Source organism: Tamandua tetradactyla, chromosome 15, assembly GCF_023851605.1.
Source record: "Tamandua tetradactyla isolate mTamTet1 chromosome 15, mTamTet1.pri, whole genome shotgun sequence".
NCBI lineage: Eukaryota > Metazoa > Chordata > Mammalia > Pilosa > Myrmecophagidae > Tamandua > Tamandua tetradactyla.
In genome coordinates, this window is record NC_135341.1 from 33,194,544 (window position 1) to 33,221,895 (window position 27,352).

Here is a 27,352-nt window from a genome sequence, read left to right on the forward strand (position 1 = left end):
GGCTGACTCTCCCTTTATCCAGGTTATGGACAGATGAGTAAAAAATAAGAACAAAAAATAAATAATAGGGAGGTGGATAAGGGGTAGAAAAATTGGGGTAAATTGTCATACTCGTGGTCAGTGAGAGGGACAGGGTAAGGGCTATGGGGTATATGGAGTTTTTATTTCTTTTTCTGGAGTGATGCACATGTTCAAAAAATGATCATGGTGATGAACACGCAACTATGAGATAATATTGTGAGCCATTGGCTCTATATAAAAATGGGTCTCTTGGAACAGGATGCCTTAAAAGTAGTGGCAGTTGATTTACAGAAAAATACTGATTTTTTTTTCTTCTCTTTGCTAATGTATAGCCAGATTCTCCTGAATATAAAGCTGCTTGTAAACTCTGGGATTTGTACCTTCGAACAAGAAATGAGTTTGTTCAAAAAGGTGAAGCAGATGAGGAAGACGATGATGAAGATGGACAAGACAATCAAGGGACAGTGACTGAAGGAGTAAGTGTGCAGGTAGAACCTGTGATGGATGGGCTGTCTGGAAAGTGAGCAGAAGTCTGGCCTGTGGTTTCCTCTGGGCTGCTGTGAGCAGCTGTACTTCCTGTACAGTTATATCGGTAACTGGGAGTATAAGCAGGCATGCAGAGCCCCCAGTCCAATTACAAGGAATTGTAAGATATGCTGGACATATGTGTCATACATGATTGTTTTCATGAATTCCTTTTACACTGATGTTAATTTGCTGCTCAGTTTTTTTTGTTGTTATGGTTGTTTTCTGCTTAGTTTTAAAGAGAATTTTCACATTACCAAGGACTGGTCCAGTACTGCTAAATGAGAGATCTTGTAAGGGTAGATAGTGGTGTAATTAAAAGGTGGAGAGGTAATGGAATCACTTTGGTTAGGAATATATTTTTCTAGGTTAAACTGGTTACTGTTCCTAGAGCATGCTAAGTATGTTCCTGCCTCTGGGACTTTATAGTTTCTCTCACCTCTGCTTTAAACATGTTTTCTTCAGCTCTTTTTATGACTGGCTCTTAGTCATTATTCTAGTATCAGTTAAAATGGCTCAATTGAGAGATGATCTTACCACCCAACCTATCTAAATTTTTGCTCCACAGTCCTTCTCCCCCAACCCTGCCATCATCACATCAGCTGTTTTGTGGTCTTCAACTTTCATCACTGTATCTCAGTTTGCTAAAGCTGCTGGAATGCAATATACCAGAAATGGGATGGCTTTTACAGTGGGGATTTATTAGCTTACAAATTAACAGTTCTAAGGCCATGCAAATGTCCAAATTAAGGCATCAACAGGAGTGTACATTCTCTGAAGAAAGGCATCTGGGACACCTTTGTCACATGGGAAGGTACATGGCCAGCATCTGTTGGTCTTTCAAGGTTCCATTGCTTTCAGCTTCTGGCTTCAGTGGCTTCTTCTCTCAGTTCCTCCAGGGGCTTTTTCTCTTTCTGCTCTATCAGCTTTTATCCTGTCCTTTATCCTATCTTAAAGAACTCCAGTGAAAGAATTAAAACCCATCTTGAATGGGGTAGGTCACATCTCAAATTGAAATAACGTAACCAAAAGGACCCAGCCAGAACAAGTTTGCATCCACAGGAATGGATTAAAAGAATATAACCTTTTCTGGGGGTACATAACTGCTTCAAACCAGCGTAATCACGATATGAATTTAATTTGTTTATTACTTAAATGTTTATTTGTCTTCCCCCAAGAGAATGACAGCTCTACAAAAACAGAAATCACCATGTTTACCAATTCTGGCATCTAGACTATGACTAACATGTAGGTACTGGTAAGTATTAACTTAGTGAACACACATATTTATAAAGAGAAAAATTATAAAGGAAATTCCAGATCTTTTCTGCAACTAAATAATAAGAAACACAAAGTGGAGCATTTCCCTTTCTTCTATAAGTTACCTAGGTGGGCTTTTCCCTAGGTCTCCAACGCACAAAGAAGTAGTATTGAGTTAATCTCTAAGAGTTATAACTTCGCAGTGTATCAAAATATAGTTCCTAGGTATTTTGTCAATTTCTTTTTGAAAATTAAATTATTAGAATTAGGCAGAGAGTGATTAACAACAGGGATTCCCTGGAATTTTGTTCTAGTGTAAGTACAGGAGAAGCAACTTAAGGCATGCTTTCTTGGGTAGACCCTTACCTCAGAGGCCTGAGCCCTATTGTAGGGTCCTAACCAGGAAAAAAAAATTGACTATAGCATGTATCTATTTCTTTCTGTAATACATAACTAATGTGAAATTGGGAGGTCTTGCCTTTTCATATTCATGCTTCCCAAGCTTTTCCCTTAGCCCTAAAGTTCTTGTGAAGGGAGAGAAAATTTAAAGCTTTCCATTTTTTAAATTTTTATTGTTCAATTTTTTAGTGAAGTTGTAGGTTTACAGAAATATCTTACAGAAAATACTCTTCCCATGTGCCTGTCCCCATTTTTTAAAATTTTTTATTAATTAAAAAAAATTACAAAAAACAAACATTCCGAACACATACACTCAGCAATTCACAATATCATCACATAGTTGCATATTCATCATCATGATCATTCCCTAGAACATTTGCATCAATTAGAAAAAGAAATAAAAAGACAACAGAAAAATATAACAAACAGAAAAAAAAATTTTACAGGCCATACCCCTTACTGATCCCTTTCATTGATCACTAGCATTTCAAACTAAATCTATTTTAACATTTGTTCCCCCTATTATTTATTTTTATTCCATATGTTTCTCTCATCTGTTGACAAGGTAGATAAAAGGAGCATCAGACACAAGGTTTTCACAATCACACAGTCACATTGTGAAAGCTATATCATTATACAATCATCTTCAAGAAACATGGCTACTGGAACACAGCTCTACATTTTCAGGCAGTTCCCTCCAGCCTCTCCATTACATCTTGGATAACATGGTGATATCTACTTAATGCATAAGAATAACCTCCAGGATAATCTGTCCACTCTGTTTGGAATCTCTCAGCCATTGACACTTTGTCTCATTTCACACTTCCCCCTTTTGGTCGAGAAGGTTTTCTCAATCCCTTGATGCTGGGTCTCAGCTCATTCTAGAGTTTTTCTCAATCCCTTGATGCTGATTCTCAGCTGTTTCTGGGATTTCTGTCCCACGCTGCCAGGAAGACCCACACCCCTGGTAGTCATGTCCCATGTGGACAGGGGGAGGGTGGTGAGTCTGCTTGCTGTGTTGGCTGGAGAGAGAGGCCACATCTGAGCAACAAAAGAGGTTCTCTTGGGGGTGACGCTTAGGCTTAATTTTAAGTAGGCTTGACCTATCCCCTGTGGGGTTAAGTTTCATATGAACAAACCCCAAGACTGGGGGCTCAGCTTATAGCTTTGGTTGTCCACACTGCTTGTGAGAATATCAAGAATTCAACTTGGGGAAGTTGAGTTTTCCCCCGTTCTCACCATTCCCCAAAGGGGACTTTGCAAATACTTTTCCACTCACTGATCAAATCACTCTGGGATTCATCAGGGCACCAGCTGGACAAACCAACAAAATCTCATGTCCTATACAAAGTTCCATGTACTTAAGGTGTTCAATCAACTATCTACATAAGTTATATTAGGAGATGCACTAGTCAAAGTATAGATTTGTACCAAATAAACATTTTTTTGCTTTAGTCTCACACATTGGTTGAAATTTTAAAATATTAAGTACCATCTATTTTCAGCACACTGCAGTAATGACATTCTTTTGTTCTTCCTCATGCAAAAACATTTTTTAAATTCGTACATTTAGTCACTATCATTATACACTCTAGGCATTCCTAGATTACACCATCTCAGTCTTTATCATCTGTCTTTCTTTGTGATTTCATTTATGCCCCAGCCCTCCTCCCTCTATCATTCTCATATGCAGCTTCATTCAGTGTTTTAACATAATTGTATTACAGTTAGGTAATATTGTGCTGTCCATTTCTGAGTTTTTATATTCAGTCCTGTTGCACAATCTGTATCCCTTCAGCTCCAGTTACCCAATATCTCACCCTATTTCTATCTCCTGATGGTCTCTGTTACGAACAAAATATTCCAAGTTTATTCACTAATGTCAGTTCATATCATTGAGACCATACAGTATTTGTCCTTTTGTTTCTGGCTAATCATACTCAGCATAATGTCCTTAAGGTTCATTCATGTTGTTACATAGTTCATAACTTTATTCTGTCTTACAGCTGCATAATATTCCATCTTATGTAAATGTCACAGTTTGTTTAGCCAACTGTCTGTTGATGGACATTTTGGCTGTTTCCATCTCTTGGTAATTGTTAATAATGCTGCTGTAAACATTGGTGTGTAAATGTCCATTTGTGTCCTTGGCCTCGTGTCCTTTGAGTAGAGACAGCATATAGATGGATCCTGTTTTTTAATCCATTCTGCCAGACTATGTCTTTTGATTGGTGACTTTAATCCATTAACATTTAGTGTTATTACTGCATGGGTACTACTTTCTTCTACTATTTTGCCTTCTGGATTTTGTATGTGATACCTAATGTTCCTTCTTTTTACCTTTACTCATAGTCTTCCTTTCTACACTCTTCTCCACACCTCTCTCTTCTGTCTTCATATCTGTCTCTAGTGTTCCCTTTAGTATTTCTTGCAGAGCTGGTCTCTCGGTCACAAATTCTCTCAGTGATTTTTTTGTCTGAAAATGTTTTAATTTCTCCCTCATTTTTGAAGGGCAATTTTGCTGGATATAGAATTCTTGGTTGGCAGTTTTTCTCTTTTAATAATTTAAATATATTATCCCACTGTCTTCTCGCCTCCATGGTTTTCGCTGAGAGGTCTGCGCATAGTCTTATTGGGCTTCCCTTGTATGTGATGGATTGCTTTTCTCTTGCTGCTTTCAAGATCCTCTCTTTCTCTTTGCCCTCTGACATTCTGATTATTAAATGTCTTGGGAGTATGTCTATTTGGATCTATACTCTTTGGGGTATGCTGCACTTCTTGGATCTCTAATTTTAAGTCTTCCATAAGAGTTGGGAAATTTTCAGTGATAATTTCCTCCATTAGTTTTTCTCCTCCTTTTCCCTTCTCTTCTCCTTCTGGGACACCCACAACACGTATATTCATGTGCTTCATATTGTCTTTCAATTCCCTGAGTCCCTGCACAAAGTTTTCCATATTTTTTCCTATAGTTTCTGTTTCTTGTTGGATTTCAGATGTTCCGTCCTCCAGTTCAGAAATCCTATGTTTTGTCTCTCGAAATCTATCATTGTAAGTTTCCATTGTTTTTTTTTCATTTCTTCTACTGTGTCTTTCATTCCCATAAGTTCTGTGATTTGTTTTTTCAGACTTTCAGTTTCTTCTTTTTGTTCTTTCCTTGCCTTCTTTATATCCTCCCTCAATTCATTGATTTGGTTTTTGATGAGGTTTTCCATGTCTGTTCGTACATTCTGAATTAATTGTTTCAGCTCCTGTATGTCATTTGAATTGTTGGTTTGTTCCTTTGACTGGGCCATATCTTCAATTTTCCTAGTGTGATTTGTTATTTTTGCTGGCATCTAGGCATTTAATTACCTTAATTCGTTTATTCTGGAGATTGCTTTCACTTCTTTTATCTAGGGTTTTCTTGCTGGATGAATTTGTTGTCTGTCTGTTCTTTGACATTCCGTTCAGCTTTATCTGGACCTTTAGCTTAAGTTTTGTTTAACAGAGGAGAATTTTTTAGTTCTTGTTTTCTTGTTTCTTGCCCTGCTTGCGTGGTGCCTTTCCCCCCCACACACTCAGGAGGGTCTACTTAGATACTCCAGCCAGATTTTCCCAGACCAAACTGGCCTCCTATAAGGAGGAAAGAGTCACCTGCGTCGGTTTTCCCTGAGGGTGAGACCCAGCAGGTTGAAAAACTTTCCTGTGAAGTCTCTGGACTCTGTTTTTCTTATCCTGCCCAGTATGTGGCGCTTGTATGACAGCAGGTCCCACCAGCATAAGATGATGCAGTACCTTTAACTTTGGCAGACTCTCCCTGCTGAGGGCATGGTGGAGACAGAGGAGAGGTTGTAGGCTAGTTTTAATGGCTTCAAATTACCAAGCCCTGTTGTCTGAATTCCTTGATGGAGGGATTCCACCTGGGTGGGGCTTCACCCCTCCCCTGGGGAAGGCATAAGCTCCAGATAAGCCCCCAAAAGAGCTCACTTCTGCCTATGCCTGGGGCAGTTGCAGCCTGAAAAGTCCTGCTGCTGTATCCAGAGGCAGTCAAGCCTTTGTAGATGCACAGCCACAAAAACCTCTGTTTCCTTCTCCCCCCCCCCCTTTTTCTGTCAGTCCTGCCCCCTTGGCGCCAGGGCAAAAATGAGCAACCTCCACTTTGATCAGGTTCACCTAAGCTGGGGGCCTATTTTTAGTAGTCAGAATTTGTTAATTAGTTCCACAGTTGGTATTTGATTGTGCGCAGTCCCTGCTGCTGGTAAAGTCCTTTCCTTTCCCCTCTGGGAAGCGGCCTGTGGGGGAGGGGCACTGGCCACCGCAGCTTTGGGAACTCATGTTTCTTGGGGGGTGCTCGCAGCTGGTCCAGAATGGGGTATGCTGTGTGTCTGGTCACTATCGTGGCTCCGGGAGCTGTTCTGTACTGTTTCTGGTTGTTTAGTAGTTGTTCTGGAGGACAAACTAAAATGCACACGTTGTTAAGCCGCCATCTTGACCCGGAAGCCCCTGTCCCCATTTTTAACATTTTGCATTAATGTGTACCTTTGTTACAATCGATGAGAAACTTATGATTGTACTATTAACTATAGTCCATAATTTACATTAGGTTTCATTGTTTGTGTTATACAGTCCTGTGATTGTTTCTTGTTACTGTTAAGTTTTATCCTAACAACATATATCTCACCTAAAATTTACCCTTTTAACCACATTCCTGTATATAATTTAGTGGTGTTAATTACATTCCCAGTGTGATCACTATATGTTACCAAAATTTTTTCATCACCTCAAACAGAAACTTTGTATCATTCAAGCATCAGAAATGCTCCACAGTTGGGCATGGGAATATCTGTGGTGTTCTTGAAACTTTTACTTAAAAGTTGCTCTTTTGGTTAGTGTTGCAATTTTAGAAGCTATTGAACATTCAACTCTTATTTTTGGATTTCTTTCACAATGCATTTCACCCCCTCCCCCAGTCTTCTCCTAGTTATTTGAAGGAGATCCTGGAGCAGCTTCTTGAAGCCATAGTTGTAGCCACAAATCCATCAGGACGTCTCATCAGTGAACTTTTTCAGAAACTGCCTTCAAAAGTGGTAAGTAATGCAAGTAAAGGCAAATGAAATGAATTATTTGTTTGTTTTCAGTACTTCCAAAGTTTCTATAGTCTAGTTCGATTCCTGGTGCCTGCCCATGCAAAAAAAAAAGTTTCATGAGTTCTTAGTAAATAAAGAAGGGGTAAAGAAAAGCCTTGGAGGTAGCCAAGTGGTCCTCCTGGTCAAAGAATGTGTTCTATTATTTTACTTAGCCCGGAGGTTGTGAGTTCTTTTTTAATTTGTGAATTTGTTTCTTTGATTGGTAATTCCTAAATGATATAATAACCCACACATTAAACCTTTTATTTATAAAAGAGGAAACTTGCTCTTTATAGGGGGACAACATGAGAAGAAAAGAAATGAGTTCTTCCTCCCTTAGTTGTCCTTGATCTAATTATGGACAAGAGAGAGAGACAAATGAGATGCTCTTCTACCCTAGTAAGGAAGAGATGTCCTGGGCAGTGAAACCCTTTAAAAGTGTCAGAACTTCTTACAGTTTTGCATATAATAAGCAAATAATGTAACTATAGATTTGACCAACTTTAGTCAGTGAAATTACAAATATTACCATAGCCCCAGCATTCTTATATTTCTAAACAAGGAGAATTTATTTTAGAAGTTCTCCATTATAGCACTTAACACCATTGAGAATATTTACTTTTGTATCTACTTCTTTCCCTAGTCCTTGAGTTTCTTGACAAGTACTGTGGTTTATTTACCTTGTGTGCCTTCCATGCATTTGAGACCCAGCATGTAGTAGGTGTGCAAGGAACTACTTGTTCAATAAATGACATGCAGCTTTCCCCATGAGACATGAGAAAATTATTTAAAGATGTGTCTTACTAGTTGTAGGACGGTTATGACATTGGAGATAAAGGATATATCCCTTCTGTCCTGAGTGTGTATCTGATTAGAAATATATAATGATTGTGTTGGTCAAGCCACCAGGGGTTATTTATAGCAGTGAAACATCAATGTCTAGTTCCTCCATTCCAAGAAGCCTTCTGGAACACCATACAGCAGGAGTTAGTTGAGGAAAGCAGATTCCCATTGGTCCCTCAGGGTGTGCCAATTTGAAAGACAAGGATTGAGGTGAGCAGGGTGGCGTGGTTTAATTTAATCTTCTCTTTGTAGGTAATGGTGGCTGGCTGATGAGAGGAGGATTGACAATACAAATGCCAATATTTTGGATTACTCTCTACCCTAAGCTAGGTAGCCTTGCCATAATTTTTTATGAATTGTTTCTCAGAGGTAGTATTCATGAAGAGAGGAAGGGGCAGGAAAGGGGATTGATACAAACAAAGGAAGGAGTAGGGTTGGAAAAATAGAGGAAGAAGCTGAGTGATTAAATAAGGTCAAAGTGCCACTGAAATCACCCCATCAGCTCAGTAACAACTTATTGTAGTTATTGTTGTTTGGGCTCTAATATGGTTTGAATAGGTAGGAAGAGCTTGAAAGAGCACAATCTGAAATCTGCTGACACCTTTCCCACCATAGGACACCAGTTTTGATTTTTGACCTGCATCAGTTATCAATAGGAAAGCCTGAAGGAGTGCATGTACTTTAGGCATTGAGAAATACTTCAAGAACATTCCCCTGACATGGATGATGACTTCTTTTCTTGTGAGGAGCTAATATTTTATTAGAAGTCAGAAATTGCTTATAATTTTGTTTCTTTTATGCAGTTTCATTTAAAAGGTGTTTTATTTTGACTGAAATAAATAGAAGCATTAAGTTAAACATGAAGGTAACAAATCTTGCAATCTGACTTCTAGATTTTTAAGAATTCTTATAAGAAATAGGCTGTACAATAAATAATAGGGGAATAAATGTTAAAATTAAAAAGTATATATATTGGGTAAATGGAAGTACTAGTCAATGAGAGGGAGGGGTAAGTGGTATGGTATGTATGAATTTTTTCTTTGTTCTTTTTATTTTTCTGGAGTGATGCAAATGTTCTGAAAAATGATCACAGTGATGAAAATATAACCATGTGTTGGTATCATGAGCCATTGATTGTACACCATGTATGGGATATTTGTATGTTAAGAATGTATGTGCTTGTGCATTGTTTTATTAATAAAAATTTAAAAAATAAAAAATAAATGGGCTATAGTTACAGACATACCTCAGAGACTATTACGGGTTTGGTTCCAGACTTCTGCCATAGAGCAAGCATCACAATAAAGCAAGTCACACAATTTTTTTTGCATTCCCAGTACATATAAAAGTTATGTTTACACTATACTGTAGTCTATTAAGTGTGCAAAAGCTTTATGTAAAAAAAAAACGATGTATATACCTTAATTTTAAAATGTTTACCATCTAGTCTAAGTGTGCAAAAGCTTTATGTCAAAAAAAAAAAACAAAAACAATGTATATACCTTAATTTAAAAATGCTCACATCATCTGAGCCTTCAGTGAGTTATAATCCTTTTGCTGGTGAAGGGTCTTGCCTCAGTGTTAATGATTGCTGACCAGGGAAGTGGTTGCTGGAGGTTGGGGTGCATGTAGCAGTTTCTTAAAATAAGACAATGAAATTTGCGTCATCAACTGACTCTTCCTTTCATGAAAGATTTCTCTGTAGCATGCAGTGCAGTTTGACAGCATTTTACCCACAGTAGAACTTCTTTCAAAATTGGAACCAGGGTGGTGCGATGGTGGCTCAGTGACAGAGTTCTTGCCTGCCATGCTGGAGACCTGGGTTTGATTCCCGGTGCCTGCCCATGCTAAAAAAAAAAAAAATTGGAGCCAGTCCTCTCAAAACATGCTGTTGCTTTATCAGCTAAGTTGATGTCATATCCTAGTTCCTTTGTCGTCATTTATATAATGTTCACCACATCTTCACGGGGAGTAGATACCATCTTGAGAAACCACATTCTTTGTTCATTCATAAGAAGCATCTTTAAGTTTTATCATGAGTTTGGAATAATTCAGTCACATCTTCAGGCTCCACTTCTAATTCTAGTTCTCTTGCTCTTTCTACCACATGTGCAGTACTTCCTCCCCTGAACCCTTCAAAGTCATCCCTAAGGGTTGAAATCAGCTCCTTCCAGATTACCTTGAATGTTGATATTTTTACCTGGAATGGTGAATCCTTTCTAGAGCTTTTCAGTTTTCTTTGCCCAGATCCATCAGAGGAATCACTATATATGCTAGCTATCATCTTATGAAGTGTATTTCTTAAATGATAAAACTTGAAATTCAAAAGGTCCTGATCGATGAGCTGCAGAATGGATTTTGTATTAGCAGGCATGAAAACAACACTAATCTTATACATCTCTAGCAGAGCTCTTTGGTGCATTGTCAAACAGTACTTGTATTTTGAGAGGGATCTTTTTTAATGAGCAATAAAGAGAATTTCAACATTGGGCCTCAAATATTCAGTAAACAGTATTGTAAACAGATGTGCTCAACATTGGGCCTGAAATAGTCAGTAAATATTAGGCCACAAATATTCAGTAAACAATGTTGTAAACAGATGTGCTGTCATCCAGGCATTGTTGTCCCATTTATAGAGCATAGGTAGAGTCAATTTAGCATAATTCTTAAGGACCGTAGAATTTTTAGAATGATAAATGAGCACAGGCTTCAACTTCAAGTCACTAATTGCATTAGCCCCTAGCAAGACAGTCAGCCTGTTTTTTTTTTTAACTTTTTTATTTTATAATATAACATATACAGAGCAAAGAAAGAAAAAACAATAGTTTTCAAAGCATTCTTCAACAAGTAGTTATAGGACAGATCTCAGAGTTTGTCATGGGCTGTCATATCACCATCTCAGATATTTCCTTCTTGTTGCTCTAGAACATTAGAGGCTAAAAGGAATAAACATTTTTTTATCATCAACAATCGACCTTTTTTTTCTTCTGTGAAAAATAACATATATACAAAAAAGCAATAAATTTCAAAGGACAACACAACAATTAGTTATAGAACAGATTTCAGAGTTTGGTATGCATTACAGATCCACATTCTAGCTGTTCTAAGATACTAGCGACTAGAAAAAATGTCAATATAATGATTCAGCAATCATACTTGTTTGCTAAACCCTACCTTCTCTGTATTACTCCAGCATCACTTTAATCTTTCTCCCACTCTTTGGGGATATTTGGGCTATGCCCATTCTAACTTTTTCATGTTGGTAGGGGCTGTCAGTAATACAGAGAGGGAGATAGAACTAGCGAGTGTTCTGGAGAGGCTGGCCTTTCTAGGTTTCAGGACTTACCTGGTCCAGGGACCCTTCTGGATGTTGTAGGTTTCTGGAAAGTTACACGTGGAATCTTTGTAGAATCTTATATATTGCCCTAGGTATTTTTAGGATTGTCAGTCTGTCTTTTGAAGCCTTGAAGTCAGGCATTGTCTTCTCTAGCTGTGAAAGTCCTACCCATCACCTTCCAATGTAAGGTTGTTTCATCTACATTGAAAATTTGTTGTTTAGTGTAGCCACCTTCATCAATTACCTTAGTATCATTTTCTGGATAACTTGCTGTAGCTTCTGCAGTCAGCATTTGCTGCTTTACCGTGCATTTTTATGTTATGAAAATGGCTTTTTTCCTTAAACCTCATGGACCAACTTCTACTAGTTTCCAGCTTTTTTTTCTGCAGCTTCCTCTCTCACCCTTCATAGAATTGAAAAGTTAGGGCCTTGCTCTGGATTAGGCTTTGGTTTAAGGGAATGTTGTGATTGGTTTGTCTTCTCTCCAAAAAAAAAAGTTTCTCCATATCAGCAATAAGTCTGTTTCACTTCTTGTCATTTGTGTGTTTAGTGGAGTAGTAGCACTTTTAATTTCCTTGAAATACTTTTTCTTTGCATTCACAACTTGGCTAAATTTTTTGCTCAAGAGGCCTAGCTTTTGGCTGATTTCAACTTTCAACATGCTTTCCTCACTAAGCTTAAACATTTCTAACTTTTGGCTTTAAAGTGATGGATGTGTGGATTCTTCCTTTCACTTGAACACTGAAGAGGCCATTGTAGGGTTACTAATTGGCCTAACTTCAAAATTTCTGTGTCTCAGGGCATAGGGAGGCCCGAGGAGAGGGAGAGAGACAGGAACGTCTGGTCGGTAGAGTGGTCAGAACACACAACTTTGGTGTCTTACATGGGCACGGTTCATGGCACCTCAAAACAATTGAAATAGTATCATCAAAGATTACTGACCACAGATCACTGTAAGAGATACAATAATAATGAGAAAGCTTGAAATGTTATGAGAATTACCAAAATGTAACACAGAGACATGAAATGAGCACATGCTGTTGGAAAAATGGCACCAGTATATATATTTGATTGACCTGAGGTTGCTTTAGGCCTTCATTTTGTGAAAAACATGATATCTGTGAACTGCAGTAAAACGAGGTATGCCTATATGTGATTTAGGTTGCAAAATTTGAAAAGCTTATAACGAGCCCATGAAGAACATTCCTCTGCTTCATGTCCAGGTATAGCTGTCTTGGGACCTTAAGTTTAAAAATTGTATGATTCCACTTCCGGAGAAGATGGCGGCTTAGTAAAGTGCGCGCGTCTTAGTTTCTCCTCCAGAACAACTACTCTAGCCGCGGCAGCCGGCGACCGGAGCCCCTCCCACACACGCAGCTTCCCGGGCCAACTGGGAGCCTCGGATTGGCGGTTCCCCAAGCCGCGGCGGCTGGCGCCCCTCCCCACGTGAGGCTTCCCGGGCTGGCTGGGAGCCTCAGCTCAGCAGTTCCCCAAGCCACAGCGGCCGGAGACGGAGCCCCTCCCACACACGCGGCTTCCCGGGCCGGCTGGGAGCCTCGGATCAGGGGTTCCCCAAGCCGCAGCAACCGGAGCCCCTCCCACACACTCGGCTTCCCGGAGGGAAAGGAAGGAGTCTCCAACAGTAGTAGAGACTGAGTCCAACCTAACACCAATAGTGGCATTAATGAACAACTTCTGACTACTAAAAATAGGCCCTCAGCTCAGGCAAAACTGAACAAGGCGGAAGTCGCCTATTGGGCTAATGAAAAAGAGGAAAGGGGGCGAAACAGAGCCTTCTCCGGCTGTTTCTGCGGAGGCTTGGTTGCCTCTGGGCTCAGCGCTGGGATTACACAGGTTGCGACTGCCCCGAACGCAGAGGCGGGGTGCTTTCAGGGCTCTCTACCACCTGAACATTCCCTGCGGGAGGGGTGAAACGCAACTCAGGTGGAATCCCTCTCTCAAAGAATTCAGATCCCAGGACTTCACAATTTGAAGTCATTAAAACCCACCTACAACCTTTCCTCTGTCTCCACCACACACCCAGCAGCGAGAGTCTTCCAAAGTTAAAGGAGCCACAACATCTTTTGCTGGTGGGACCCACAAACAGACAAGCACCACATACTGGGCAGGATAAGAAAAACAGAGCCCAGAGACTACACAGGAAAGTCTTTCAACCTGCTGGGTCCCACACTCAGGGAAATCTGATTAAATGCCCAGACGCCAGCAAAGAATAACAAATCACACCAGGAAAATTGAAGATATGGCCCAGTGAAAGGAACAAAACCAATAGCTCAAATTAGATACAGGAGCTGAGACAACTAATTCTGAATATACGAACAGAAATAGAAAACCTCTTCAAAAACCAAATCAATAAATTGAGGGAGGACATGAAGAAGGCATGGGATGAACAAAAAGAAGAAATGGAAATTCTGAAAAAACAAATCACAGAACTTGTGGGAATGAAAGATACAGTAGAAGAGATGAAAAAAACAATGGAAACCTACAATGGTAGATTTAAAGAGGCAGAGGCTAGAATTAGTGAACTGGAGGGTGGAATATCTGAAATCCAAAAAGAAACAGAAACTATAGGGAAAAGAATGGAAAAATTTGAACAGGGTATCAGGGAACTCAAGGACAATATGAACCGCACAAATATATGTGTTGTGGGTGTCCCAGAAGGAGAAGAGAAGGGAAAAGGAGGAGAAAAACTAATGGAAGAAATTATCACTGAAAATTTCCCAACTCTTATGAAAGACCTAAAATTACAGATCCAAGAAGTGCAGCGCACCCCAAAGAGATTAGACCCAAATAGGCGTTCTCCAAGACACTTACTAGTTAGTATGTCAGAGGTCAAAGAGAAAGAGAAGATCTTGAAAGCAGCAAGAGAAAAACAATCCATTACATACAAGGGAAACCCAATAAGACTTTGTGTAGATTTCTCAGCAGAAACCATGGAAACTAGAAGACAGTGGGATGATATATTTAAAATACTAAAAGAGAAAAACTGCCAACCAAGACTCCTATATCCAGCAAAATTATCCTTCAAAAATGAGGGAGAAATTAAAACATTTTCAGACAAAAAGGCACTGAGAGAATTTGTGACCAAGAGAGCAGCTCTGCAAGAAATACTAAAGGGAGCACTAGAGTCAGATACGAAAAGACAGAAGAGAGAGGTATGGAGAAGAGTGTAAAAAGAAGGAAAGTCAGATATGATATATATAATACAAAAGGCAAAATGGTAGAGGAAAATATTATCCAAACAGTAATAACGCTAAATGTTAATGGACTGAATTCCCCAATCAAAAGACATAGACTGGCAGAATGGATTAAAAAACAGGATCCTTCTATATGCTGTCTACAGAAAACACATCGGAGACCCAAAGATAAACATAGGTTGAAAGTGAAAGGTTGGGAAAAGATATTTCATGCAAATAACAACCAGAAAAGAGCAGGAGTAGCTATACTAATATCCAACAAATTAGACTTCAAATGTAAAACAGTTAAAAGAGACAAGGATACTATCTACTAATAAAAGGAACAATTAAACAAGAAGACATAACAATCATAAATATTTACGCACCGAATCAGAATGCCCCAAGATACGTGAGGAATATACTGCAAACACTGAAAAGGGAAATAGACACATATACCATAATAGTTGGAGACTTCAATTCACCACTCTCATCAATGGACAGAACATCTAGACAGAGGATCAATGAAGAAACAGAGAATTTGAATATTACAATAATTAAGGTAGACTTAACAGACATTTATAGGACATTACACCCCACAACAGCAGGATACACCTTTTTCTCAAGTGCTCATGGATCATTCTCAAAGATAGACCATATGCTGGTCACAAAGCAAGTCTCAACAAACTTAAAAAGGTTGAAAGCATGCACAAAACTTTCTCAGATCATAAAGGAATGAAGTTGGAAATCAATAATAGGCGGAGTGCCAGAAAATTCACAAATACGTGGAGGCTCAACAACACACTCTTAACCAGTGGGTCAAGGAAGAAATTACAAGAGAAATTAGTAAATATCTCGAGGCGAATGAAAATGAAAACACAGCATATCAAAACCTATGGGACGCAGCAAAGGCAGTGCTAAGAGGGAAATTTATTGCCCTAAATGCCTATATCAGAAAAGAAGAAAGGGCAAAAATTCAGGAATTAACCTTCCACTTGGAAGAACTGGAGAAAGAACAGCAAACTAACCCCAAAGCAAGCAAAAGGAAAGAAATAACAAAGATTAGAGCAGAAATAAATGAAATTGAGAACATGAAAACAATAGAGAAAATCAATAAGACCAGAAGTTGGTTCTATGAGAAAATCAACAAGATTGATGGGCCCTTAGCAAGATTGACAAAAAAAGAAGAAGAGAGAGGATGCAAATAAATAAGATCAGAAATGGAAGAGGAGACATAACCACTGACCCCACAGAAATAAAGGAGGTAATAACAGGATACTATGAACAACTTTACACTAATAAATACAGCAATGTAGATGAAATGGACAAGTTCCTAGAAAGGCATGAACAACCAACTTTGACTCAAGAAGAAATAGATGACCTCAACAAACCAATCACAAGTAAAGAAATTCAATCAGTCATTCAAAAGCTTCCCAAAAAGAAAAGTCCAGGACCAGATAGCTTCACATATGAATTCTACCGAACATTCCAGAAAGAATTAGTACCAACTCTGCTCAAACTCTTCAAAAAAATTGAAGTGGAGGGAAAGCTACCTAATTCATTCTATGAAGCCAACATCACCCTCATACCAAAACCAGGCAAAGATATTACACAAAAAGAAAACTACAGACCAATCTCTCTAATGAGTATAGATGCAAAAATCCTCAACAAAATTCTAGCAAATCGAATCCAGCAACACATTAAAAGAATTATATATCATGACCAAGTAGGATTCATCCCAGGTATGCATGGATGGTTCAACATAAGAAAATCAATTAATGTACTACACCATATCAACAAATCAAAGCAGAAAAATCACATGATCATCTCAATTGATGCAGAGAAGGCATTTGACAAAATTCAACATCCTTTCCTGTTGAAAACACTTCAAAGGATAGGAATACAAGGGAACTTCCTTAAAATGATAAAGGGAATATATGAAAAACCCACAGCTAAAATCGTCCTCAATGGGGAAAAACTGAAAACTTTCCCCCTAAGATCAGGAACAAGACAAGGATGTCCACTATCACCACTGTTATTCAACATTGTGTTGGAAGTTCTAACCAGAGCAATTCAAGAAGAAAAAGAAATACAAGGCATCAAAATTGGAAAGGAAGAAGTAGAACTATCACTGTTTGCAGACGATATGATACTCTACGAAACCCAGAAAAATCCACAACAAAAAAACCCAGAAAAATCCACAACAAAACTACTAGAGCTAATAAATGAGTACACCAAAGTAGCAGGTTACAAGATCAACATTCAAAAAACTGCGGTGTTTCTATACACTAGCAATGAACAAGCTGAGGGGGAAATCAAGAAACGAATTCCATTTACAATTGCAGCTAAAAGAATAAAATACTTAGGAATAAATTTAACAAAAGAGACAAAAGACCTATACAAAGAAAACTACAAAAAACTGTTAAAAGAAATCACAGAAGACCTAAATAGATGGAAGGGCATACCGTGTTCATGGATTGGAAGACTAAATATAGTTAAGATGTCAATCCTACCTAAATTGATTTACAGATTCAATGCAATACCAATCAAAATCCCAACAACTTATTTTTCAGAAATAGAAAAACCAATAAGCCAATTTATCTGGAAGGGCAGGGTGCCCCAAATTGCTAAAGGTATCTTGAGGAAAAGAAAACGAGGCTGGAGGTGTCATGCTGCCGGACTTTAAGGCATATTATGAAGCCACAGTGGTCAAAACAGCATGGTACTGGCATAAAGATAGATATATCGACTAATGGAATCGAATAGAGTGCTCAGATATAGACCCTCTCATCTGTGGACATTTGATCTTTGATAAGGCAGTCAAGCCAACTCACCTGGGACAGAACAGTCTCTTCAATAAATGGTGCCTAGAGAACTGGATATCCATATGCAAAAGAATGAAAGAGGACCCATATCTCACACCATATACTAAAGTTAACTCAAAATGGATCAAAGATCTAAACATTAGGTCTAAGACCATAAAACAGTTAGAGGAAAATGTAGGGAGATATCTTATGAATCTTACAATTGGAGGCGGTTTTATGGACCTTTAACCTAAAGCAAGAGCACTGAAGAAAGAAATAAATAAATGGGAGCTCCTCAAAATTAAACACTTTTGTGCATCAAAGAACTTCATCAAGAAAGTAGAAAGACAGCCTACACAATGGGAGACAATATTTGGAAACGACATATCAGATAAAGGTCTAGTATCCAGAATTTATAAAGAGATTATTCAACTCAACAACAAAAAGACAGCCAACCCAATTACAAAATGGGAAAAAGACTTGAACAGACACCTCTCAGAAGAGGAAATACAAATGGCCAAAAGGCACATGAAGAGATGCTCAATGTCCCTGGCCATTAGAGAAATGCAAATCAAAACCACAATGAGATATCATCTCACACCCACCATAATGGCCATTATCAACAAAACAAAAAATGACAAGTGCTGGAGAGGGTGTGGAGAAAGAGGCACACTTATCCACTGTTGGTGGGAATGTCAAATGATGCAACCACTGTGAAAGGCGGTTTGGCGGTTCCTCAAAAAGTTGAATATAGAATTGCCATACAACCCAGCAATACCATTGCTGGGTATCTACTCAAAGGACTTAAGGGCAAAGACACAAATGGACATTTGCACACCAATGTTTATAGCAGCATTATTTACAATTGCAAAGAGATGGAAACAGCCAAAATGTCCATCAACAGAAGAGTGGCTAAACAAACTGTGGTATATACATACGATGGAATATTATGCAGGTTTAAGACAGAATAAACTTATGAAGCATGTAATAACATGGATGGACCTAGAGAACATTATGCTGAGTGAGTCTAGCCAAAAACTAAAGGACAAATACTGTATGGTCCCACTGATGTGAACCGACATTAGAGAATAAACTTGGAATATGTCACTGGTAACAGAGACCATCAGGAGTTAGAAATAGGGTAAGATAATGGGTAATTGGAGCTGAAGGGGTACAGACTGTGCAACAGGACTGAATATAAAAACTCAAAATGGACAGCACAATACTACCTAATTGTAATGCAATTATGTTAAAACACTGAATGAAGCTGCATCTGAGGTATAGTTTTGTTTTTTTGTGTTTTTTGTATTTTTTATTTTTATTTTTTCTCTATATTATCACTTTATTTCTTTTTTCTGTTGTCTTGCTATTTCTTTTTCTAAATTGATGAAAATGTACTAAGAAATGATGATCATACATCTATGTGATGATATTAAGAATCACTGATTCCATATGTAGAATGGAATGATTTCTAAATGTTGTGTTAGTTAATTTTTTTTAATAAATAAAAAAAAATTGTATGATTCTGAGTTTAGAGTTTTAAAACTCATTTAATTGTAGCATGTTAGTTGTATAATGATAATTATCAAACGTAAGTGTAAAATTCTGTAACATGCTGTTGGATATTTCATGAAGCTTGTTAAAATCAATTTTTTTCCCACATGTAACAGTATGCCGTACAGCTGTCCCTTTACCCTAGAATCTGACAAAGGTGCTTAATTGATTGAATGAATAACAGATTATCAGTGTACTTTTTTGTATTCTCATTAGCTGTATACTGTAACTTATTGAGCATGCCTGGGTTTTTGTTTTCTAGCAATATCCAGACTATTATGCAATCATTAAGGAGCCTATAGATCTCAAGACCATTGCCCAGAGGATACAGGTATGAAGGTGACCATATGTGCCTTACGTAATTTAGGACAGGTTAGTCTGTGGTGTTTTATAGGAGCTTCTAAAAAGTAAATAGAGAAGATGTCTCTGTAAAGGATTATTATAATGTAAACAGATCAGGGTTGTTGTGTTACTGATTATAGCTTTGCAGGAGACTTCATAGAGTCCCTTTTCCATTTTTTTCTGTAGCCAGCAAAGAGAAATTCTCATTGCCATAGGAAATCTTGTTCTTAGCACAAAAATGTAAAAACATTAGCCATGAAATTTCTGATTTTGTGAAGATTCATTTGATATTTTTCTTTATTGTTACCTACTTCTTCCAAAAGAGTTTTTGTGTGTCTTAAAATAAGTCATCTACAACAGATATGAGAGTGTAAATTCTACAAATAGAGACTTGTTCTCTTTGTCCCCCACTGTTTCCCCAGTAGTGATATCAGCAACTAGCACTCCCATACACTTGACATGTGCCTTGTGCCTGGCACTATTATATTAACTAATTAATTCTTACAATAACTTCATGAGATATATGCTGTTCCTTCCCCATTTTATAGGTCAGAAAACTGAAAAATAGGAAAGTTAAGTAACTTGCCCAGGTCACCAACTAATAAGAAGATCCAAAATTTGAATCCAGGCAGTCTGGCTCCAGAGACTGTGCTCTTAACCCCTACACTGTTAACTGCCTCTCCACAGAGTAAAAGCTGCTCAGTAAATAATTCAGTGAATGAATAACTAGGAGTTAAAGTTTAATAATGAAGATTAAGGAAGTTGATGGGGAAACCAGAGCTAAATTATACCAGAAACCTAGTTTTTAGTGTTGGATTGATTCTAGTTCTTTTCCTGACTCTTCTACTTACAAGCTATGTCACTTTGTCAAGTGACTTGCCTGCTTCCTTTTCTGTGTGTTATATATAATATCACCACTTCGCGGAATCATAAGGCTCAGTGATAATGTTTGTAAAGCATCTGACATAGCACCTACAGGATGAGGCACTGATAAATGTGAATTACTGCTCTTCCTGGAATAAGGAGAGCTTTGGGGCTCCCTATAGCTTAAGCAAAAAGAAAAGCATAAAAACAATGTTATATAGTCTCATTATGAAATGAGACTGAAATCTCAGTGGTTTGCCAGGAGAGACAAACTTTTCTTTGATTTTAAATTCTAAGACATTAGTAAAGACTAACAGTGTGGCAATTATTGGTACCACAGGTGGATTTGTATTTTCCCAGAATGTTAAAAATACAGATTCCCTAGTGTATCATCTGATCTTTAAGGAGACCCAATACCTGATACTTACAATGACCCAGTTTCCTGGAACCTAAATTCCTGGAATATCTAATGTCTATTCTAGGGAAAAGATGTTTTCAAATTGCTGAAAATCAAATCAGATCTTCAAACCTGCCTACCTCAGCTCAAATCTTCTCTGTGTCACCTCTGACCGTATCTTGTCTTTTCTTCCTTCCAAATGTCCCACGGAATCACCTTCTTTTGCCATCACCCTAGTCAAGATCCTTGTCTTCTTGTGTTCAGATTATTGTAGCGGTCTTTCCTGCCTCCCTGAAGAAAGGTTCTCCAGTCCGTTCTACATAATGCTTTCTGACCTTGGTTTTCTTTTTGCCATTCCACTGCCCTGAGACTTAAGTCACTTGCTTTCTAATACCTGCTAAAGCAAGTCCCAACTCCTTGTACCAGTTCAACCACAGCCAACTCTGACTAACTTAAGTAGAAAAGGGATTTATGAAAAGGGTATGAATAGCACATGGAATAGTTGGGAAGGAAGACTGAAGGACTAGCCTGGGAAATTAGAATCTCAGGGAAGTCATAGCACAGCTGAGATCATGTGCAGTTTCTTTGTGGTGCCATTGCTGTTACCACCGTCATTTGCCTCTATGGGTTGTAGATACTTGTTGTTCCACTGCTAGACTCTATTCTTGTGCGAGTGTTAGAAATTAATTCCTGCCGTTCCCTTGCTGTTACTTTAGTCCCTTAAGACCCAAGCATGTAATTAGCTGACCCACAGTTATTTCCCCTTGCCCTGGCTACCAGGCTAACTGCAAAATGACCCTCTGCCCACTTTCACCTCTCCTAGTGGGAGGTAGGATCCTACCTACCTCCTGTGCTGGGATTCCATTCAAATAAAAAGAGTACTCAGATGTAAGGTGGCCACACATAGCAAATAACCTGCCTTTCTCCTTTTCTTGACTTTCTGGATTCTGCCTTGTTTGTCCTTACCTTACCTATGCAGCCCATGCTTATGGTTCTGCTCTTCCCCTATTCTCCACTCTGCTTAGTTTCTCAGTCTCTCTAAAACTTGCACTATTCATCCCTCTTGTTTGTAATGTCTACCACTTACCTAGAGTGTATCCCTCCTTCCCTTTGTAAAGAGGTAATTATAGTAGTCTGGGTTATGTTGAATTATTTTGCATTATTTGTTGAGTTATTCAGATTGAGTGAGTTTTAAGGTATGAAAGGTTTAGCATAGAGTCTAGTACATAAAGGATACTCAGAAGAATTTATATACTTTATGCTAGTCTAATTTCTTATTTTACCTCAAGTTTACCTCAAGAAGTTACTCATGTGACTAAAGAGGTTTTTCTTAATGCTACTAAGTCTACCTTAATGTGTTAGTTTTCATGAAGCACTTAGTAGTACTTGATACAAAGTAAGCACTGTGAATTTGTTAAATAAAACAACTTTTACCTTACTTGATTTTTTTTAATTATAAGTTATTTTTTAGGAGAGTAATGTCCTCTGGTTTCATTATTGATTTAAAACTTATTTGTAAATAGTAATAATAGTCCATAAAAGAGAAAATAACTTCACAGTTTTTCACATATGTAGTTTCCAATAAAGTCTTTGAAGTATGGTGAAAATTTAAAAATGTATAGAGTTTTCTTTTTAAAGGTTATACTGATTAAATCTCACTAAAAAATTTTGCTACATTTTGTTGTTCACGTAGAATGGAAGCTACAAAAGTGTTCATGCAATGGCCAAAGATATAGATCTCCTAGCAAAAAATGCCAAAACTTACAATGAGCCTGGTTCTCAAGTATTCAAGGTTTGTTTTTTATTTTTGTTGCTGTTTTTCTTTGATAATAGTAGATACTTTGGTTTAGAGCCAATATTTTTTATAGAACAGCTTTTTAAGATATAATTCACATGCCTACAGTTTATCCATTTAAAGTGTGTGAATTCATTGGTGTTTAGTGTATTCGTGAAGTTGTACAGTCACTACCACAATCAAATTTAGAACATTTGGGTGGGCCATGGTGGCTCATCAGGCAGAGTTCTCACCTGCCATGCCGGAGACCCAGGTTCATTCCCAGTGCCTGACCATGTGAGAAAAAAAAAAAAAATTAGGACATTTTTATTGCCTCACAAAGAAATCACCTTTCCTAACTGCCCTTCCCACCTCTACCTGTAAACAACTACTAATATATTCTGTGCCTCTATAGATTTTGCTATTCAGGACTTTCATATGAAAAGAATTATATAATGTGTGGACTTCTGTGACTTGCTTCTTTCACTTAATGTTTTCAAGGTTTATTTAAGTAGTAGCATGTATCAGTACTTCATTCCTTTTTAATGGCTGGATAATATTCCATTGAATATATAGATATACCACGTTTTGTCCAACCAGTTGATGATGGGCATTTGGGTTTTTTCTTCCACCCTTTGGCAATTATGAATAACGCCGCTATATTCATGTATAAGTTTTGGTATGGACATATGTTTTCACTTCTCATGGGTATATACATAGAAGTGAAATTGCTAGGTCATATGTGAAAACTTTTGAGAAACTACCCTCCTGTTTTCTACAGCAGTGGTACCATTTCAAATTTCCACCCACAGTGCGTGAGAGTTCAGATTTTTCCACATGTCCACCAACACTTGTTATCTTGACTTTTTTTTTTGTCATGCTCCAGGGGCCTCCCTACAGTGAGCTGCCATTTGTCCATCCCCAATTTCCCATCCTACATGTATTGGGTAAGACCTCAGGACCCTAGGGAATAACATGAGGTGTAAGATAGTGCTCATATCCTGGTGCAGCAACAAGACACAAAGTAACATTTATGTTAAAGTTAAGGTTATGTCATGACTTTGATTCTAGCCATCTGAGGTAGTATCTCATTGTGGTTTTGATTTATGCTTCCCTGATGAAATGATGTTGGACATTTTTTTGTGTGCTTATTGGCCATTTGTACATCTTCTTTGGCAAAATGTCTATTCAGACCTTTACCAATTTTTAAATTGGGTTATCTTTTGTATTTTTGAATTTCAAGTGTTCTTTATATATTCTAGATATGAATCACTTATCTCATACATGATTTTCAAATATTTTCTCCCATTCTGTGGGTTATTTTTCCACTTTCATGATGGTGTCATTTGAAACCCAAAGGTTTTAGTTTTAGTGGAGTCCTTCTTGTCTTTATTTGCTTTTGTTACTTGTGCTTTTGATGTCATATCTAAGAATCTTTTGACAGATTCAGCGTCCTGGAGATGAACTTCTGTGTTTTCTAGTAAGAATTTTGTAGTTTTAGTACTTACATTTAGGTCTGTAATCCATTTTGAGTTCATTTTTGTATATAATATTAGATAGGGATCCAGCTTCATTCTTTTGCATGTGGCTATCTGCCTATCTAGTGTTCCAGTGCCATTTGTTGAAAAGACTTATACTTGGCGCCCTTGTCAAAAAGTAATTGACCATAGATGTATGGGTTTCTTTCTGGACTTTCAATTCTATTCCATTGATTTCTGTTTGATCTTGTGTCATCTACACCTTTTTTTTTTAAGCCAAGTAATCTTTATCTTGACAGGATGCAAATTCAATTAAAAAAATATTTTACATGAAAAAGGCAGAAATTGAACATCATGAAATGGCTAAATCAAGCCTTCGAATGAGGTAAGTTAAAAACATGTCTAAAATCCATTGTACCTTTATTATTTGCCAGATTTTCTAGCTAATGAAATCAATACAATGGAGAACAAGATATATGTTTCATTTCAAGATTGTATTTACAGTTTATAATGTGATTCCAAAGAGAGTAGGAGTAACTCTTACTCAGCCCACTTATTGCCCCTAAAGGGCTTTATTTAAAAGGAGACCTTTTTTATGCTTAACACCCTGTATACTTTTGTTATTTTATTTGCAGCGAGGGTCTTTGTAATCAGGTTTCAGGATATCTGAAGATCTCATCCTGGCTTTTACTTGAGCTCAGACTGTGACTTTGTTTTGGTATTCTTTTTCCTCCTATATCAAATGAGAGATTTGACTGGCTACTATTTTGGAAGCTTTCTTCTGTCCCTGACATTCTTTTTGTTACCAGATCCTCTGGAATCTCTTATTAATGTAAGCTCCGTTGGTGGGCAGGCCTGGTCACCTCTCTTCTGCAGAATCCCCAGGTCCTGGAGCAGAGCCTGCTGGACAGGAAGAGTTCAGAAATATTTGAGCATTTATATTTAGAAAAGGAAAGAAACAGTTATCTCCTTGCCTTTTTGTTTATCCAGCATTGTGATTTCAGCTGCTATTTATTTATTTATTTATTTTTCTAAGCATTTTTCTTATCTTATCTCTGGTTAGAACTCCCTCAAATTTGGCTGCAGCCAGGTTGACAGGCTCTTCTCATGGTAAAGGCAGTCTTGGTGAAGAGAGAAATCCCACTAGCAAGTATTACCGGTAAGAGATAGTGTTTGGTGTGAGAGTGTTTATGTAGATTGGCATATTTGTGTATATTTTGAGAAACAATGGGGTTATTATGAGCACTTGGTACCACACACTTTATTTAAAAGGTCAAGGCCCAGCCTCTAATCCCAGAAAGTGTTTAAGTAGAAACTGTTTGTCAGGTAGTGTTTAAGGTTGATTACCAATATAATGTATTGTCATATATTATCAAGTATTTTATTCATAATAGAATTTGTGTTAATTGTAAAGTATGAGCATCTTAGGAGAGAATCACAAGTAACTATGACTAATTCCTTATTTTCCATTGGACAAGGAGTAGTGCTGCTTTTTAAGTAAAAAATAAATTGCATGTAACCTACTCTAGACTCTTTCCCACTATTCCCTCTTTTCAAAGAGAAAAAGATTTGTTTTTCTTAGATTATTGTGGAAAATATAAAGAAGTACAAAGATAAATTGAGGTGATTGAATAAAAATTTTTTTCTTTGATGTGCATGTTTTATTAACAATTCCTATTTCCCTTCCTGTAAAGTAACCAATTATTATAACATTTTTCCCTCTGTTCTGATTGCTTATTTTTCTTTGTAGTAATAAAAGAGCAGTTCAAGGAGGTCGTTTATCAGCAATTACCATGGCACTTCAATATGGCTCGGAAAGTGAGGAGGATGCTGCTTTAGCTGGTAGGAATTAGGTTGTAACTAGTTAAATGGCTTCTCAGTGTATCCTTCTGACTGAGAAAAGTTTCAGTGACTTTGGTCTTCTTGGGAGTTTGTTGGTTTTTTTAGTTCATGCAGTTTTGTTACATTTTTACTGTATTTTTGGTTGACAGACTTATCAAAAGCATATTGCTTTATTTTGCATTGAAGCTCATAGTTGGGTAAATGCTGCTAAAATAAGTGCTCTGATGACTTGGAAGATCCTGGTTTAAACTTATAATTACAGTTCTAATGAAATTAGAAATTACAGTATCAGGAAAGCCCAGGGAAAAATTCACATCATGTTAGATTTTCAGGACATTGATTTGTATTTTCAGTAGGTTCTAATTTCTTCTTGGCTAAAGTTTATGATTTAAAAATAAATATAAATTGCAATTAGAGTAACATGTTATATGTGCAGTTCATGTCCCACATAGGGCATTTGGCACTAAAAACCAACATGCAAGAACAATTTGGTAATATAAAGAGCAGCCTAAAGGATCCAACTATATACGTGTATTTGATTTCATTGTCTTTCACTTATAATAACATTTTTTCATTTTACTTTGATGTTTTTACGTGTAGAGATCAAATTTGTTACATTAAGTTAGTCAGGTGTATCTTTTGAATTTATAACTAAATGTGACAAAACAGATTTTTCCATTGTATCATAGTTTTCACCAATGAGTAAATCTTCTATGGAAACCTCATATTCACTATAAACTATTTAGAAGAGTATGAATTTAATTTTTTGACACAGTTATTTATAGAATTACAAGAATTGAAAGAAGAAATTACCTGTCTTTTTGATAGCTTTCTTTTTTACTAAATATAAAAGTGACACACATGTTATGTTTAGGTTTTCTTTCAACAGTTGGTTATTTCACTAGCTTTACAGTAGCATAGCAAAGCAAAGGAAAACTACACCATTTACAGGATTACTAAAAGCTTTTTATTCCTCTAATAAGTAGTACATTTATCACAAGATAATATAGCTGTAACCTCAGCTTTTAGAAAATAAAGTAGAGGACACAAACTTTGTATGAAGTAGTTTTTCCAAGCTATTTCTCAGAATCTACCTGGCTTCTTGAGGTAATTTGTTTTAGAGGCACACTAAACTATGCAGCTTAGGCTTTGAGGGAGGGCAGTGGAAAAGAGCACAAAGTTGTGCTCACTACAAGATTAGAAATAGAATACAGGAATAGATAAGGAAAATGGGTAACTCCATCCTTCCATTCCAAATAAAAAAGGAAGGCAGAAAAAAAATGGGATAAACAGAAAGTCTAAAATGGGAGAAATAAGTCCCAACATGTCAGAAATCACATCAGTGTTAATTACCTAGATTTACCATTTAAAACAATCTGGTTATGTGCTGGTTATAAGAGGTACATACTAAAGATAAAAACATAGGACAGTTGAATAGAAAAGAATGGAGAAAGATAAACCAGGCAAATAATAACCAAAATAAACCATATTGTCGCACATTGACTTCCAGTAAAATAGACTTTCAAACAGAAAGCATTACCAGAGATAAAAGAATCCACTTTGTAAAAGGTTTATTTCATCAAGAAGATTAATTTTAAAAATCTGAGATGATAGAG

The 27,352-nt window shown here is 37.3% G+C and overlaps 1 protein-coding gene across 23 annotated transcripts in view; it reads left to right on the forward strand.

Moving 5' to 3' along the window:
* PBRM1 (polybromo 1) overlaps positions 1-27,352 on the forward strand; it is a 155,042-nt gene that overhangs the window by 15,619 nt on the left and 112,071 nt on the right. For all 23 annotated transcript variants that reach the window (XR_013162739.1, XM_077129025.1, XM_077129023.1 and 20 more), the window contains 7 exons: positions 354-497; positions 7,155-7,271; positions 19,302-19,370; positions 22,336-22,434; positions 24,194-24,279; positions 24,958-25,053; positions 25,645-25,736. Coding sequence is in view for 22 of the 23 variants with exons in the window: in XM_077129025.1 (XP_076985140.1) it covers positions 354-497; positions 7,155-7,271; positions 19,302-19,370; positions 22,336-22,434; positions 24,194-24,279; positions 24,958-25,053; positions 25,645-25,736 (703 nt within the window). In the remaining variant the exon portion in view is untranslated. The remainder of the gene's footprint in view (positions 1-353; positions 498-7,154; positions 7,272-19,301; positions 19,371-22,335; positions 22,435-24,193; positions 24,280-24,957; positions 25,054-25,644; positions 25,737-27,352) is intronic.